This window comes from Ammospiza caudacuta, chromosome 31, assembly GCF_027887145.1.
Source record: "Ammospiza caudacuta isolate bAmmCau1 chromosome 31, bAmmCau1.pri, whole genome shotgun sequence".
Lineage (NCBI taxonomy): Eukaryota > Metazoa > Chordata > Aves > Passeriformes > Passerellidae > Ammospiza > Ammospiza caudacuta.
Genome location: NC_080623.1, coordinates 3583492 through 3601582, shown reverse-complemented (window position 1 = coordinate 3601582; position 18091 = coordinate 3583492). Strand labels below are relative to the sequence as shown.

Here is an 18091-nt window from a genome sequence, read left to right as displayed (position 1 = left end):
AAAAAATCCCCAAAAAATCCCCAAAAATCCCCAAAAATCCCCAAATCCTGCCTGCCCAAATCCTGCCCTTTCCATGCCAGGGGTGTGCCAGCCCAAATCCTGCCCGCCCAAATCCTGCCCTTTCCATGCCAGGGGTGTGCCAGCCCAAATCCTGCCTGCCCAAATCCTGCCCTTTCCATGCCAGGGGTGTGCCAGGCCAAATCTTGCCTGCCCAAATCCTGCCCTTTCCATGCCAGGGGTGTGCCAGCCCAAATCCTGTTCCTTCCACCACCTCCTGCCAGCCAGGAAAGGTTGGGAGGGCACCAGGAATGTGCCAGCCCAATCCCTGCCCTTCCACGCCAGGCATGTGCCAGCCTAAACACTGCCAGACAGGAAAGGTTGGGAGGGTACCAGGAATGTGCCAGCCCAAATCTTGCCCCTTCCATGCCAGGGAGGTTTGGGAGGGTACCAGGAACGTGCCAGCCCAAACCCTGCCCTTTCCAGCTCCTGCCATCCAGGCTGGGCACAGGGAATGGGACTGGGGATGTGCCAGCCCAAACCCTGCCCTTTCCAGCTCCTGCCATCCAGTTTGGGCACAGGGGCACAGGGAATGGGACTGGGGATGTGCCAGCCCAAACCCTGCCCTTTCCAGCTCCTGCCAGCTCAAATCCTGCCCCTCCAGCCCATGCCCAGCCAGGGAGGGCATGGGGGATGTGCCAGCCCAAATCCTGCCAGCCACAGAGGTTTGGGAGGGTACCAGGAACGTGCCAGCCCAAATCTTGCCCCTTCCATGCCAGGGAGGTTTGGGAGGGTACCAGGAACGTGCCAGCCCAAATCCTGCCCCTTCCATGCCAGGGATGTGCCAGCCCAAATCCTGTTCTTTCCACCACCTCTTGCCAGCCAGAGAGGGCTGGGAGAGCATCAGGAATGTGCCAGCCCAAATCCTGCCCCTTCCATGCCAGGGAGGTTTGGGAGGGTACCAGGAACGTGCCAGCCCAAACCCTGCCCTTTCCAGCTCCTGCCATCCAGGCTGGGCACAGGGAATGGGACTGGGGATGTGCCAGCCCAAACCCTGCCCTTTCCAGCTCCTGCCAGCTCAAATCCTGCCCCTCCAGCCCATGCCCAGCCAGGGAGGGCATGGGGGATGTGCCAGCCCAAATCCTGCCAGCCACAGAGGTTTGGGAGGGTACCAGGAACGTGCCAGCCCAAATCTTGCCCCTTCCATGCCAGGGAGGTTTGGGAGGGTACCAGGAACGTGCCAGCCCAAATCCTGCCCCTTCCATGCCAGGGATGTGCCAGCCCAAATCCTGTTCTTTCCACCACCTCTTGCCAGCCAGAGAGGGCTGGGAGAGCATCAGGAATGTGCCAGCCCAAATCCTGCCCCTTCCATGCCAGGGAGGTTTGGGAGGGTACCAGGAACGTGCCAGCCCAAACCCTGCCCTTTCCAGCTCCTGCCATCCAGTTTGGGCACAGGGATCGAGCCTGGCACCGCTGTGACCCCACTGGAACCACACAAACCCCGAACTCTCGGCCTCACCCTCACCCCCACCCACCCCACGCTGGGCCCGCCCGGTCTTGTTCTCCTTTAAAGTGCCCTATATTTATAGAATTTCTAAATAAATAGAATAAAGATATCGGGTCACCCGTGGTCGGGGGAGGAGGAGGAGGAGGAGGAGGAGGAGGTCACTCCGAGTAGCAGCCGTCCAGGCCGATGGCGCTGTGGCGTTCCTTGGAGTAGGGGCAGGAGGAGCCGTTCGGGAGGGCCCCGCACGCCGCCACCGGCACCGGGAGGGCCCCGCGGGCCGGCACCGGGAGGGCCCCGCACGCCGGTACCGGGAGGGCCCCGCACGCCGGCACCGGCACCGGGAGGGCCCCGCAGGCCGCCGCCGCCGCCTTGGCCGCGATGCCGCAGTTCGTGAGGAGGCTGAGGCTGAAGGAGCCGAGCGCGTCCTTGGGCGGGAAAGGCTTCATGGTGGAGAGGATCAGTGCCAGGCAGTCGGCAACGTCCTTGTTGGGGGCGCACGCCAGGGCTGGGGTGTGACCTGAGGGACACACGGAGGTGTGAGGGGTGAGCGGGGTGTGGGGTGTGAGGGGTTGTGGGGCTGTGGGGTCACAGGATGAGGTGTGGGGTTCTGGGGTGTGACCTGAGGGACACAGGCAGCCATGAGGGGTGTGAGGGTGTGGGACTCTGAGGGTGTGGGGTTGTGGGGCTGTGGGGTCACAGGATTAAGGTGTGGGGTTCTGGGGTGTGACCTGAGGGACACAGGCAGCCATGAGGGGTGAGCAGTGAGGGGGGTGAGGGAGCCGTGAGGGGTGAGCGGTGTGAGGGTGAGGTGTGGGGTTCTGGGGATGTGGGGTCATGGAATGGGGTGTAGGATTGGGGGATTGTGGGGGTATAGAACTGGGGGGTTGTGGGGTGTGGGGTTCTGAAAGGCTCCATGGTGGAGAGGATCAGTGCCAGGCAGTCGGCAACGTCCTTGCTGGGGGCGCACGCCAGGGCTGGGGTGTGACCTGAGGGAACCAGGCAGCCATGAGGGGTGTGAGGGTGTGGGATGGGGTGTGGGACTCTGAGGGTGTGGGGTGTGAGGGGTTGTGGGGTCACAGGATGAGGTGTGGGGTTCTGGGGTGTGACCTGAGGGACATACGTAGGTGTGAGGGGTGTGAGGGTGTGGGGTTGTGGGGTTGTGGGGTCACAGGATGAGGTGTGGGGTTCTGGGGTGTGACCTGAGGGACACAGGCAGCCATGAGGGGTGAGCAGTGAGGGGGGTGAGGGAGCCGTGAGGGGTGAGCGGTGTGAGGGTGAGGTGTGGGGTTCTGGGGATGTGGGGTCATGGAATGGGGTGTAGGATTGGGGGATTGTGGGGGGTGTGGGGTGTGGGGTTCTGAAAGGTTTCATGGTGGAGAGGATCAGTGCCAGGCAGTCGGCAACGTCCTTGCTGGGGGCGCACGCCAGGGCTGGGGTGTGACCTGAGGGAACCAGGCAGCCATGAGGGGTGTGAGGGTGTGGGATGGGGTGTGGGACTCTGAGGGTGTGGGGTTGTGGGGCTGTGGGGTCACAGGATGAGGTGTGGGGTTCTGGGGTGTGACCTGAGGGACACACGGAGGTGTGAGGGGTGAGCAGGGTGAGGTGTGGGGTGAGAGGGGTTGTGGGGTCACAGGATGAGGTGTGGGGTTCTGGGGTGTGATCTGAGGGACACAGGCAGCCATGAGGGGTGAGCGGTGTGAGGGTGAGGTGTGGGGTTCTGGGGATGTGGGGTCATGGAATGGGGTGTAGGATTGGGGGATTGTGGGGGTATAGAACTGGGGGGTTGTGGGGTGTGGGGTTCTGAAAGGCTCCATGGTGGAGAGGATCAGTGCCAGGCAGTCGGCAACGTCCTTGCTGGGGGCGCACGCCAGGGCTGGGGTGTGACCTGAGGGAACCAGGCAGCCATGAGGGGTGTGAGGGTGTGGGATGGGGTGTGGGACTCTGAGGGTGTGGGGTGTGAGGGGTTGTGGGGTCACAGGATGAGGTGTGGGGTTCTGGGGTGTGACCTGAGGGACACAGGCAGCCATGAGGGGTGAGCAGTGAGGGGGGTGAGGGAGCCGTGAGGGGTGAGCGGTGTGAGGGTGAGGTGTGGGGTTCTGGGGATGTGGGGTCATGGAATGGGGTGTAGGATTGGGGGATTGTGGGGTGTGGGGTTCATGGTGGAGAGGATCAGTGCCAGGCAGTTGGCAACGTCCTTGCTGGGGGCGCACACCAGGGCTGGGTGTGACCTGAGGGAACCAGGGAGCTGTGAGGGGTGAGCGGTGTGAGGGATGAGGGGTGTGAGGGTGTGGGGTTTGGGACTGTGGGGCTGGGGAATGGGGTGTGGGGTTCTGAGGGTGTGGGGCTGTGGGGCTGTGGGGTCATAGGATGAGGCGTTCTGGGGTGTGGGATGGGGTGAGGGAGGATGTTCTGTTCTGGGGGGGCTGTGGCTGAGCACTCCCCGGGCTCTGGGCGCTCCCCAGGGTGGCTGCAGCCCCACAGGAGCCCTGGGGCACACACACTCTCACACTCACACTCACACACTCACACTCACACACACTCACACACTCACCCTCACCTTCTTCATCCACAGCCAGCACGGTGGCCCCGCGGCTGAGCAGGGCCTGCACCACCGAGGCCAGGCCGTTCCGCGCCGCGATGTGCAGCGGCCTAGGGAGGGGGAAAATATCATTACAGCCCCTAAATCCCACCCTAAAATCCACCTTAAAATCCACCCGAAATCCCACCCCAAAATCCTACCCTGAAATCCCACCCCAAAACTTCACCACAAAACTCTACCACAAAATCCTGCCCCAAAACTCCACAGAACACCCCGTGCCAAAATTTTGGAGTGGTTTCAAGGGTGGGCTCGTGGCTTGCCTGTTCACACTTCCCAGTGTTCCCCCATTCCCACATTCCCAGTTCCCCCATTCCCATTTCCTCCCATTCCCCATTTTTCCCCCCATTCCCAGTTCCCCCATTCCCATTTCCTCTCACTCCCCATTTCCCCCCCATTCCCATTTTCTCCCCCATTCCCATTTCCTCCCATTCCCCATTTCCCCCATTCCCATTTCCTCCCATTCCCCATTTCCCCCCCATTCCCATTTTCTCCCCCATTCCCATTTCCTCCCATTCCCCATTCCCCCCTCCATTCCCAGTTTCCCTCATTCCCATTTTCCCCCCCATTCCCAGTTCCCCCATTCCCATTTTCTCCCCCATTCCCCATTCCCCATTCCCCCCTCCATTCCCAGTTCCCCCATTCCCATTTTCTCTCCCACTCCCCATTTCCCCCCCATTCCCAGTTTCCCTCATTCCCATTTCCTCCCATTCCCCATTTTTCCCCCCATTCCCAGTTCCCCCATTCCCATTTCCTCCCATTCCCCATTTCCCCCCATTCCCATTTTCTCCCCCATTCCCCATTTCCCCCCCATTCCCAGCTCCTCCATTCCCAGTTCCCCCCATTTTCCCCCTCATTCCCAGTTTGCCCAGTTTGCCCAGTTTGCCCAGTTTGCCCAGTTTGCCAGCTGTGCACTCACATCTGCAGAGCACTGTTACTTGCATTGATAAGGCCAAGGTCTTGGGTTTCCCCCAGGATCAACAAGGCACACTTTTCATGGCCCTGGGGACACACGGGGACATTCAGGGCAGGAGAACCATCCCCTGAACTGTCCTGCTCCCCCAGGTCACCCTGGCACCTGCTGGCCCTCCTTGGAGTGGACAGAGTGACCACAAGGCTCTGGGTGCCACCATGGCTTGGACAAAGTGACCACAAGCCTGTGGTTGCCATCATGGGTTGGGAGTGACCCCCATGGGTTGGACAAAGTGACCCCCATGGGTTGGGAGTGACCACCATGGGTTGGACAAAGTGACCATCATGGGTTGGACAAAGTGACCCCCATGGGTTGGGAGTGACCACCATGGGTTGGACAAAGTGACCATCATGGGTTGGACAAAGTGACCACAAGGCTCTGGGTGCCACCATGGCTTGGACAAAGTGACCACAAGCCTGTGGTTGCCATCATGGGTTGGGAGTGATCACCATGCCTTGGACAAAGTGACCATCGTGGGTTGGACGAAGTGACCACCGTGGGCTGGACAAGGTGACCACAAGGCTCTGGTTGCCACCATGGGTGGGACAAAGTGACCACCATGGGTTGGACAAAGTGACCCCCATGGGTTGGGAGTGACCACCATGGGTTGGACAAAGTGACTCCCATGGGTTGGGAGTGACCACCATGGGTTGGACAAAGTGACCCCCATGGGTTGGACAAAGTGACCACCACAGGCTGGACAAAATGAACACCATGGCTTGGACAAAGTGACCACTGCAGGTTGGACAAAATGACCACAAGGCTCTGGTTGTCAGCATGGAATGGACAAAGTGACCACCATGGGTTGGACAAAGTGACCACCATGGCTCTGGTTGCCACCATGAACTGGACAAAGTGACCACCATGGGGTGGACAAATTGACCACAAGGCTCTGGTTTCCACCATAGCTTGGACAAAGTGACCACCATGGAATGGACAGAGTGACCACAAGGCTCTGGTTACCACCATGGAACGGACAGAGTGACCACAAGCCTCTGGTTGCCACCATGGCTTGGACAAAGTGACCACCACAGGCTGGACAAAGTGACCACCATGGGTTGGGAGTGACCACCATGGGTTGGACAAAGTGACCACCATGGGATGGACAAAGTGACCACCATGGGTTGGACAAAGTGACCACCATGGGATGGACAAGGTGACCACAAGCCTTTGGTTGCCACCGTGGCTTGGGAGTGACCACCATGGGTTGGACAAAGTGACCATCATGGGATGGACAAAGTGACCACCATGGGTTGGACAAAGTGACCACCATGGGATGGACAAAGTGACCACAAGGCTCTGGTTGCCACCGTGGCTTGGACAAAGTGACCATCATGGGTTGGACAAAGTGACCACCGTGGGCTGGACAAAGTGACCACCATGGAATGGACAAAGTGACCACAAGGCTCTGGTTTCCACCATGGAATGGACAAAGTGACCGCAAGCCTTTGGTTGCCACCATGGAATGGACCAAGTGACCACCAGGCTCTGGGTGCCACCATGGCTTGGACCAAGGGACCACCAGGCTCTGGGTGCCACCACGGGTTGGGAGTGACCACCATGGAATGGACAAAGTGACCACAAGGCTCTGGTTGCCACCGTGGCTTGGACGAAGTGACCATCATGGTTTGGGAGTGACCACCATGGGTTGGACAAAGTGACCACCATGGAATGGACCAAGTGACCACCAGGCTCTGGGTGCCACCACGGGTTGGGAGTGACCACGATGGCTTGGACCAAGTGACCACCAGGCTCTGGGTGCCACCATGGCTTGGACCAAGTGACCACCAGGCTCTGGGTGCCACCGCGGCGCAGGAGGACAGCCAGGTGGCCCAGAGGTGCCACCATGGCAGCCCCATGTCCCACCTTGCTGCAGGCCAGGTGAAGAGCTGTGTTCTTGTTGACATCCAGCACAGTAATATTTGCTTTCGCTTGGAACAGCAGGAACTCTGCAAGGAGGAGGAGGAGGAGGAGGAAGAGGAGAAGAACTGGTGAGGAAGAGGCAAAAAATGTCCCCAGGGGACAGCTCTGGGAGGAGCAGCATCCTGAGGTCGCAGGTTTTTATAGATATTTTTATATTTTATATATTTATTTTTCAGATTTTGTGCCGCTTTAGGCCGTGGTTGTGACATTCATGGTGTGGTGACTCAGGTTTTTATAGATATATATTTTATATATGATACATATATTATATATTTTATATATATTACATATATTATATATTTTATATATATATTTTCAGATTTTGTGCCGCTTTAGGCTGTAGTTGTGACATTCATGGCGTGGTGACTCAGGTTTTTATAGATATATATTTTATACATATTATATATTATATATTATATATTATATATTATATATTATATATTATATATTATACATTATATGTTATATACAATATATATTATATATATTATATATTTTGTATATAAATTTTTCAGATTTTGTGCTGCTTTAGGCTGTAGTTGTGACATTCACGGTGTGGTGACTCAGGTTTTTATAGATATATATTTTATATATTATACATATATATTTTATATATATCAAATATATTATATACTTTATATGTAATATATATTATATATATTATATATTTTATATATAAAATATATATTATATATTTTATATATATTTTTTCAGATTTTGTGCTGCTTTAGGCAGTAGTTGTGAGATTCATGGTGTGGTGACTCAGGTTTTTATATAAATATATTTTATACATATTATATATTACATATTATATATTATATATTATATATTATACATTATATGTTATATATATTATATATATTATATATTTTGTATATAAATTTTTCAGATTTTGTGCTGCTTTAGGCTGTAGTTGTGACATTCATGGTGTAGTGACTCAGGTTTTTATAGATATATATATATTATATATTATATATATATTATATATAAAATATATATTATATATTTTATATATATTATATATTTTACATATTTTATATATAAATTTTTCAGATTTTGTGCCGCTTTAGGCTGTGGTTGTGACATTCATGGTGTGGTGACTCAGGTTTTTATAGATATATATTTTATACATATTATATATTATATATTATATATTATATATTATATATTATATATTATATATTATATATTATACATTATATGTTATATATAATATATTATATATATTATATATTTTGTATATGAATTTTTCAGATTTTGTGCTGCTTTAGGCTGTAGTTGTGACATTCACGGTGTGGTGACTCAGGTTTTTATAGATATATATTTTATATATTATACATATATATTTTATATATATCAAATATATTATATACTTTATATATAATATATATTATATATATTATATATTTTATATATAAAATATATATTATATATTTTATATATATTTTTTCAGATTTTGTGCTGCTTTAGGCAGTAGTTGTGAGATTCATGGTGTGGTGACTCAGGTTTTTATATAAATATATTTTATACATATTATATATTATATATTATATATTATATATTATATATTATATGTTATATATTATATATTATATATTATATATATTTGTATATAAATTTTTCAGATTTTGTGCTGCTTTAGGCTGTAGTTGTGACATTCATGGTGTAGTGACTCAGGTTTTTATAGATATATATATATTATATATTATATATATATTATATATAAAATATATATTATATATTTTATATATATTATATATTTTACATATTTTATATATAAATTTTTCAGATTTTGTGCCGCTTTAGGCTGTAGTTGTGACATTCATGGTGTGGTGACTCAGGTTTTTATTGATATATATTTTATATATGATACATATATTATATATTTTATATATATTATATATATTATATACTTTATATATAATATGTATTATATATATTATATATTTTATATATATATTTTCAGATTTTGTGCTGCTTTAGGCTGTAGTTGTGACATTCATGGTGTGGTGACTCAGGTTTTTATAGATATATATTTTATACATATTATATATTATATATTATATATTATATATTATATATTATATATTATATATTATATATTATATATTATATATTATATATTATATATTATATATTATACATTATATGTTATATATAATATATTATATATATTATATATATTTGTATATAAATTTTTCAGATTTTGTGCTGCTTTAGGCTGTAGTTGTGACATTCATGGTGTAGTGACTCAGGTTTTTATAGATATATATATATTATATATTATATATATATTATATATAAAATATATATTATATATTTTATATATATTATATATTTTACATATTTTATATATAAATTTTTCAGATTTTGTGCCGCTTTAGGCTGTAGTTGTGACATTCATGGTGTGGTGACTCAGGTTTTTATTGATATATATTTTATATATGATACATATATTATATATTTTATATATATTATATATATTATATACTTTATATATAATATGTATTATATATATTATATATTTTATATATATATTTTCAGATTTTGTGCTGCTTTAGGCTGTAGTTGTGACATTCATGGTGTGGTGACTCAGGTTTTTATAGATATATATTTTATACATATTATATATTATATATTATATATTATATATTATATATTATATATTATATATTATATATTATATATTATATATTATATATTATACATTATATGTTATATATAATATATTATATATATTATATATATTTGTATATAAATTTTTCAGATTTTGTGCTGCTTTAGGCTGTAGTTGTGACATTCATGGTGTAGTGACTCAGGTTTTTATAGATATATATATATTATATATTATATATATATTATATATAAAATATATATTATATATTTTATATATATTATATATTTTACATATTTTATATATAAATTTTTCAGATTTTGTGCCGCTTTAGGCTGTAGTTGTGACATTCATGGTGTGGTGACTCAGGTTTTTATTGATATATATTTTATATATGATACATATATTATATATTTTATATATATTATATATATTATATACTTTATATATAATATGTATTATATATATTATATATTTTATATATATATTTTCAGATTTTGTGCCGCTTTAGGCTGTAGTTGTGAGATTCATGGTGTGGTGACTCAGGTTTTTATAGATATATATTTTATACATATTATATATTATATATTATATATTATATATTATATATTATATATTATATATTATACATTATATGTTATATATAATATATTATATATATTATATATATTTGTATATAAATTTTTCAGATTTTGTGCTGCTTTAGGCTGTAGTTGTGACATTCATGGTGTGGTGACTCAGGTTTTTATAGATATATATTTTATGTATTATACATATATTATATCTTTTATATATATTATCTACTTTCTATATCATATATATTTTATATATATATTATATATTTTATATATTTTATATTCTCCAATGATGCCACCCTTGGTACCCACCCAGTGCCACCCTCGGTACCCACCCAGCGCCGCCGTGTGCCCGCTCTGTACCCACCCAGTGCCGCCGTGTGCCCGTTTTGTGATGTCACCCTCGGTACCCACCCAGTGCCGCCCTCAGTACCCACACAGTGCTGCCATGTGCCTGTGCTCCGATGCCACCCTCGGTACCCACCCAGTGCCGCCGTGTGCCTGTGCTCCAATGCCAGCCTCAGTACCCACCCAGTGCTGCCCTCAGTACCCACCCAGTGCCGCTGTGTGCCCGTTCTGTACCCACCCCGTGCCACTGTGTGCCCGTTCTGTGATACCACCCTCGATACCCACCCAGTGCCGCCCTCAGTACCCACCCAGCGCCGCCGTGTGCCCATTCTGTGATACCACCCTCGGTACCCACCCAGCGCCGCCGTGTGCCCGTGCTCCGATGCCACCCTCGGTACCCACCCAGTGCTGCCGTGTGCCCGTGCTCCGATGCCACCATCAGTACCCACCCAGCGCTGCCGTGTGCCCGCTCTGTACCCACCCAGTGCCGCCGTGTGCCCGTTTTGTGATGTCACCCTCGGTACCCACCCAGCGCCGCCGAGTGCCCGTGCTCCGATGCCACCCTCGGTACCCACCCAGTGCCGCCGTGTGTCTGTGCTCCGATGCCACCCTCGGTACCCACCCAGCGCCGCCGTGTGCCCGCTCGGTACCCACCCAGCGCCGCCGAGTGCCCGTGCTCCAATGCCACCCTCGGTACCCACCCAGTGCCGCCGTGTGCCCGTTCTGTGATACCACCCTTTGTACCCACCCAGTGCCGCCGTGTGCCCGCTCTGTACCCACCCAGCGCCGCTGTGTGCCCGTGCTCCGATGCCACCCTCGGTACCCACCCAGCGCCGCCGTGTGCCCGCTCTGTACCCACCCAGTACCACCCTCGGTACCCACCCAGCGCCGCCGTGTGCCCGTGCTCCGATGCCACCCTCGGTACCCACCCAGCGCCGCCGTGTGCCCGTGCTCCGATGCCACCATCAGGGGGGTCCTGCCCATCTTGTCGGCCGGGTCCACGAGCGCCTGGTGGCGCAGCAGCAGCCGCAGCCCCCGCACGTTGTCGGCGAAGGCAGCGGCGTGAAGGGGGGTCCTGGGGGGGATTAAAGATTTCCGTTTTATTTTTCATATTATTAATTGTAGTTAATATTTTCATAATATTAATATTTCTCATTTGGGTTTTCATAATATTCATATTTTTAGTTAATATTTTATTAATGTTCGTATTTTTGAGTTTGTATTTACAGAATATTCATGTTTCATTTGGATTTTCATAATATTCACATTTTTATTTAATAGTTTAAATACTCATTTTTATTTAATATTTTTAATTTTATAAAATACACTACTTTTAAGAAAATTTATTTCATAAATGTCAAACTCTCTCATTATTAATGATTAATATTAATGAAGTGAAGGGGGGTCCTGGGGGACCCAAAACCCATCAGGGACAGGGCAGGACAAGGGGGGGATGATTAAAGATTTCCATTCTATTTTTTCATAATATTAATTAGTTTTAGTTTATATTTTCATAATATTAATATTTTCATAATATTAATATTTTAATAATACTCCTATTTTGGAGTTTGTATTTTCATAATATTCATATTTTTCATAATATTCATATTTTTATTTACTACTTTAAATACTCGTTTTTATTTAATATTTTTAATTTTAAAAATTATGCTACTTTAAAAAAATTTTATTTCATAAATGTCAAACTCTCGCATTATCAATGATTAATATTAATGAAGCAAATGTGACAAATTAAAAATATCAGCAAATTAATATTGATAAACTAAATGTAATACAGATAAATAATAACCAGCTGAGTGTGAATGTGAAATATTGTAATACAGATATAATAACCAGCTGAGCATGAGTGGGAAATATTGTAATTAATTATTAATTTTAATTAATTATTAATTAATTAAGTATTAATAAATTAGAAATAATTTAATTAATTAATAATTTTAATAATTAATTAATTATTAATGAAGTATAGATAATTTATTAATTATTAATTTTAATTAATTATTAATTAATTATTAATAAAGTAGAAATAATTAAATTAATTATTAATTGTAACTAATAATTAATTAATTATTAATAAAGTAGAAATAATTTAATTCATTATTAATTGTAATTAATTATTAATTAATTATTAATACATTAGAAATAATTTAATTAATTATTAATTGTAATTAATCATTAATTAATTAATTATTAATAATTAGAAATAATTTAATTAATCATTAATTGTAATTAATTATTAATTAATTATTAATACATTAGAAATAATTTAATTAATTATTAATTGTAATTAATCATTAATTAATTATTAATAAAGTATAAATAATTTAATTAATTATTAATTGTAATTAAATATTAATTAATTATTAATAAAGTATAAATAATTTAATTAATTATTAATTGTAATTAATCATTAATTAATAATTAATTACCAATTACTAATTAATACTTAATTATTAATTGTAATTAATTAATAATTAGCAATTAATAATTAATTAATAATTAATCGATAATTAATAATTAATAATTAATTAATTACTAATTAATTACTAATTAAAAGACTTAATGAACACTCACCTTCCTTTGGCATCTCTGCTATTGACAATCTTGGCACCCAGCGCTTCCAGCAGCATCTCAGCAGCGCCGTCCTGGTTGTTGATTCTGAGGGGAGAAGAGCTCGGGAATGACCCAGAACTGCAGAGATGGGGAAAATTCCCTTTGGGGGCTCCGCAGCCGCGAATTATTGAAATGATTTGGGGTAAAATTCCCTTTTTGGGGCTCCACAGCCCGGAATTATTGAAATGATTTGGGGTAAAATTCCCTTTTTGGGGCTCCGCAGCCCGGAATTATTGAAATTATTTTGGGGTAAAATTCCCTTTTTGGGGCTCCACAGCCCGGAATTATTGAAATGATTTGGGGTAAAATTCCCTTTGGGGGCTCCACAGCCGCGAATTATTGAAATGATTTGGGGTAAAATTCCCTTTTTGGGGCTCCACAGCCCGGAATTATTGAAATGATTTGGGGTAAAATTCCCTTTGGGGGCTCCACAGTCTGGAATTATTGAAATGATTTGGGGTAAAATTCCCTTTTTGGGGGCTCCACAGTCTGGAATTATTGAAATGATTTGGGGTAAAATTCCCTTTTTGGGGCTCCACAGCCGCGAATTATTGAAATGATTTTGGGGTAAAATTCCCCTTTCAGCCCAACCCAGGCCTGGAATTATTTTGGGATAAAATTCCCTTTTTGGGGGCTCCACAGTCTGGAATTATTGAAATTATTTTGGGGTAAAATTCCCTTTTTGGGGCTCCACAGCCGCGAATTATTGAAATGATTTTGGGGTAAAATTCCCCTTTCAGCCCAACCCAGGCCTGGAATTATTTTGGGGTAAAATTCCCTTTTCAGACTCCAAACCCCAGAATTATTTTGGGATAAAATTCCCTTTTCAAGCTCCAAACCCCAGAATTATTTTGGGGTAAAATTCCCTTTTCAGGCTCCAAACAAAATTCCCTTTTCAGGCTCCAAACCCCAGAATAATTTTTCCTCTAAAATTCCCTTTTGAGGCTCCAAACCGTAGAATTATTTTGGGATAAAATTCCCTTTTTGGGGGCTCCACAGCCTGGAATTATTGAAATTATTTTGGGGTAAAATTCCCTTTTCAGGCTCCAAACCCCAGAATAATTTTGCTCTAAAATTCCCTTTTCAGGCTCCAAACAAAATTCCCTTTTCAGGCTCCAAACCCCAGAATAATTTTGGGATAAAATTCCCTTTCCCCATGACTTTGCAATAATTATTTCAATAACCAGAATTATTTCAGGTGTCTCTTACACTGCACAGTGCAATGGAGTGAAGGGGTTTCCCTCCAGGTACGCGAACGGGTTGTGTTCAAGTAACAATTCCAGACAATCTTCGTGCCCTGGGGAGACAAAACAGCAGCTGGAGCTTCTCCCTAAATCCCAAAAATCCCAAAATCCCAAAATCCAAAAATCCCAAAATCCCAAAAATCCCCAAAAATCCCCAAATCCTGGAAAATCCCAAAAATCCCAAAAATCCCAAAAATCCCAAAATCCTGGAAAATCCCAAAAATCCCCAAAATCCCAAAAATCCCAAAAATCCCAAAATCCTGGAAAATCCCAAAAATCCCAAAAATCCCAAAATCCTGGAAAATCCCAAAAATCCCAAAAATCCCAAAAATCCCCAAAAATCCCAAAATCCTGGAAAATCCCAAAAATCCCAAAAATCCCAAAAATCCCAAAATCCTGGAAAATCCCAAAAATCCCAAAAATCCCAAAAATCCCAAAAATCCCAAAATCCTGGAAAATCCCAAAAATCCCAAAAATCCCAAAATCCTGGAAAATCCCAAAAATCCCAAAAATCCCCAAAAATCCCAAAATCCTGGAAAATCCCAAAAATCCCAAAAATCCCCAAAAATCCCAAAATCCTGGAAAATCCCAAAAATCCCAAAAATCCCAAAATCCCCAAAAATCCCAAAATCCTGGAAAATCCCAAAAATCCCCAAAATCCCCAAAAATCCCAAAATCCCAAAAATCCCCAAAATCCCAAAATCCTGGAAAATCCCAAAAATCCCAAAAATCCCAAAATCCTGGAAAATCCCAAAAATCCCAAAAATCCCAAAATCCTGGAAAATCCCAAAAATCCCAAAAATCCCAAAAATCCCAAAAATCCCAAAAATCCCAAAATCCTGGAAAATCCCAAAAATCCCAAAAATCCCAAAATCCTGGAAAATCCCAAAAATCCCAAAAATCCCAAAAATCCCAAAAATCCCCAAAAATCCCAAAATCCTGGAAAATCCCAAAAATCCCAAAAATCCCAAAAATCCCAAAATCCCAAAAATCCCAAAATCCTGGAAAATCCCAAAAATCCCAAAAATCCCAAAATCCTGGAAAATCCCAAAAATCCCAAAAATCCCCAAAAATCCCAAAATCCTGGAAAATCCCAAAAATCCCCAAAAATCCCAAAATCCTGGAAAATCCCAAAAATCCCAAAAATCCCAAAATCCCCAAAAATCCCAAAATCCTGGAAAATCCCAAAAATCCCCAAAATCCCCAAAAATCCCAAAATCCCAAAAATCCCCAAAATCCCAAAATCCTGGAAAATCCCAAAAATCCCAAAAATCCCAAAATCCTGGAAAATCCCAAAAATCCCAAAAATCCCAAAATCCTGGAAAATCCCAAAAATCCCAAAAATCCCAAAAATCCCAAAAATCCCAAAATCCTGGAAAATCCCAAAAATCCCAAAAATCCCAAAATCCTGGAAAATCCCAAAAATCCCAAAATCCTGGAAAATCCCAAAAATCCCAAAAATCCCAAAATCCCCAAAATCCCAAAATCCTGGAAAATCCCAAAAATCCCAAAAATCCCAAAATCCCAAAAATCCTGGAAAATCCCAAAAATCCCAAAAATCCCAAAATCCTGGAAAATCCCAAAAATCCCAAAAATCCCAAAAATCCCCAAAAATCCCAAAATCCTGGAAAATCCCAAAAATCCCCAAAATCCCAAAATCCTGGAAAATCCCAAAAATCCCAAAAATCCCAAAATCCCCAAAAATCCCAAAATCCTGGAAAATCCCAAAAATCCCAAAAATCCCAAAATCCCAAAAATCCCAAAATCCTGGAAAATCCCAAAAATCCCAAAAATCCCAAAAATCCCAAAATCCTGGAAAATCCCAAAAATCCCAAAAATCCCAAAATCCCAAAAATCCCAAAAATCCCAAAATCCCCAAAATCCCAAAATCCTGGAAAATCCCAAAAATCCCCAAATCCTGGAAAATCCCAAAAATCCCAAAAATCCCCAAAATCCCAAAATCCTGGAAAATCCCAAAAATCCCAAAAATCCCAAAATCCTGGAAAATCCCAAAAATCCCAAAAATCCCCAAAAATCCCAAAATCCTGGAAAATCCCAAAAATCCCAAAAATCCCAAAAATCCCAAAAATCCCCAAAAATCCCAAAATCCTGGAAAATCCCAAAAATCCCAAAAATCCCAAAATCCTGGAAAATCCCAAAAATCCCAAAAATCCCAAAATCCCAAAAATCCCAAAATCCTGGAAAATCCCAAAAATCCCAAAAATCCCAAAATCCTGGAAAATCCCAAAAATCCCAAAAATCCCAAAAATCCCAAAAATCCCAAAAATCCCAAAATCCTGGAAAATCCCAAAAATCCCAAAAATCCCAAAATCCTGGAAAATCCCAAAAATCCCAAAAATCCCAAAAATCCCAAAAATCCCCAAAAATCCCAAAATCCTGGAAAATCCCAAAAATCCCAAAAATCCCAAAAATCCCAAAATCCCAAAAATCCCAAAATCCTGGAAAATCCCAAAAATCCCAAAAATCCCAAAATCCTGGAAAATCCCAAAAATCCCAAAAATCCCAAAATCCCAAAAATCCCAAAATCCTGGAAAATCCCAAAAATCCCAAAAATCCCAAAATCCCAAAATCCCAAAAATCCCAAAAATCCCAAAATCCTGGAAAATCCCAAAAATCCCCAAAATCCCAAAATCCTGGAAAATCCCAAAAATCCCAAAATCCTGGAAAATCCCCTCCGGTCCAAGGTGAGAGTGACCCCAAGCTGCCCAAAGAGCCAAAAACCCCAAAAATGGCCCCAAAAACCTTCCCAGAGGATCCATTTGCTGCTGGCAGCACCTTGAGAAAGTTTTAATTCCATGGTTTTAATTCCATATTTTTTAATTCCATGTTTTTAATTCCATATTTTTTAATTCCATGTTTTTAATTCCATATTTTTAATTCCATGTTTTTAATTCCATATTTTTAATTCCATGTTTTTAATCCCATGTTTTGAACCCCATATTTTTAATCCCATATTTTTAATTCCATGTTTTTTAATCCCATATTTTTAATTCCATGTTTTTAATTCCATATTTTTAATCCCATATTTTTAATCCCATAGGAATTTAGGGTTTAATTCCCTAAAGGAATTTAGGGTTTTAATTCCATATGAATTTAGGATTTAATGTAGAAAAAGCCCAAAACTCCAGAGTTTGGGAGTGGATGAGGCTCTCACCACTGTAGGAGGCCCAGTGCATGGGCGAGCAGCCGCTCTAGTTCATGGACCCAAAAAACCCCCAAAAAAACAGAAAAACCTCAAAAAGAAAAGCCCCAAAACCCAGAAAAACGCCAGAAAAAAACAAAAATAAACCCCAAAACCCAAAATGAGGTGAAGACCATGCGGGTTTTGCAGTAGATCAGGGTCTCAGCACTGTAGGAGGCCCATGGAGTGCATGGGCGAGCAGCCGCTGCAGTCCACGGACCAAAAAAACCCCCCAAAAACCCAGGAAAAAAAATCCAGAAAAACTCCAGAAAACCCAGAAAATCCCCAAAACCACCAAAAAGAGAGGAGAACCATTTGGATTTTGGAGTGGATCAGGCTCTCACCAGTGTAGGAGGCCCAGTGCATGGGCGAGCAGCCGCCGCAGTCCACGGACCCAAAAACCCAGAAAAACCAAAACCAAACCCCCCAAACCCCCAGAAAATCCCCCCAAAAATGTAGAAAAACCCCAAAACTCCAGAGT

General features: G+C 43.2%; 1 protein-coding gene across 3 annotated transcripts in view; it reads right to left on the bottom strand.

Moving 5' to 3' along the window:
• Positions 1-1662: 1662 nt before the first annotated feature.
• Positions 1663-18091, bottom strand: part of ANKRD52 (ankyrin repeat domain 52) — a 60147-nt gene continuing 43718 nt past the window's right edge. Inside the window, exons 22-29 of one of the 3 annotated variants that reach the window (XM_058822033.1) lie at positions 14374-14461; positions 13126-13209; positions 11463-11608; positions 6940-7022; positions 5020-5102; positions 4062-4153; positions 1869-2021; positions 1663-1760 (exon numbers count right to left, since the gene is read on the bottom strand). In XM_058822033.1, coding sequence (XP_058678016.1) covers positions 1663-1760; positions 1869-2021; positions 4062-4153; positions 5020-5102; positions 6940-7022; positions 11463-11608; positions 13126-13209; positions 14374-14461 — 827 coding nt within the window. The remainder of the gene's footprint in view (positions 1761-1868; positions 2022-4061; positions 4154-5019; positions 5103-6939; positions 7023-11462; positions 11609-13125; positions 13210-14373; positions 14462-18091) is intronic. The other 2 variants (XM_058822036.1, XM_058822037.1) reach the window with 2 other exon arrangements.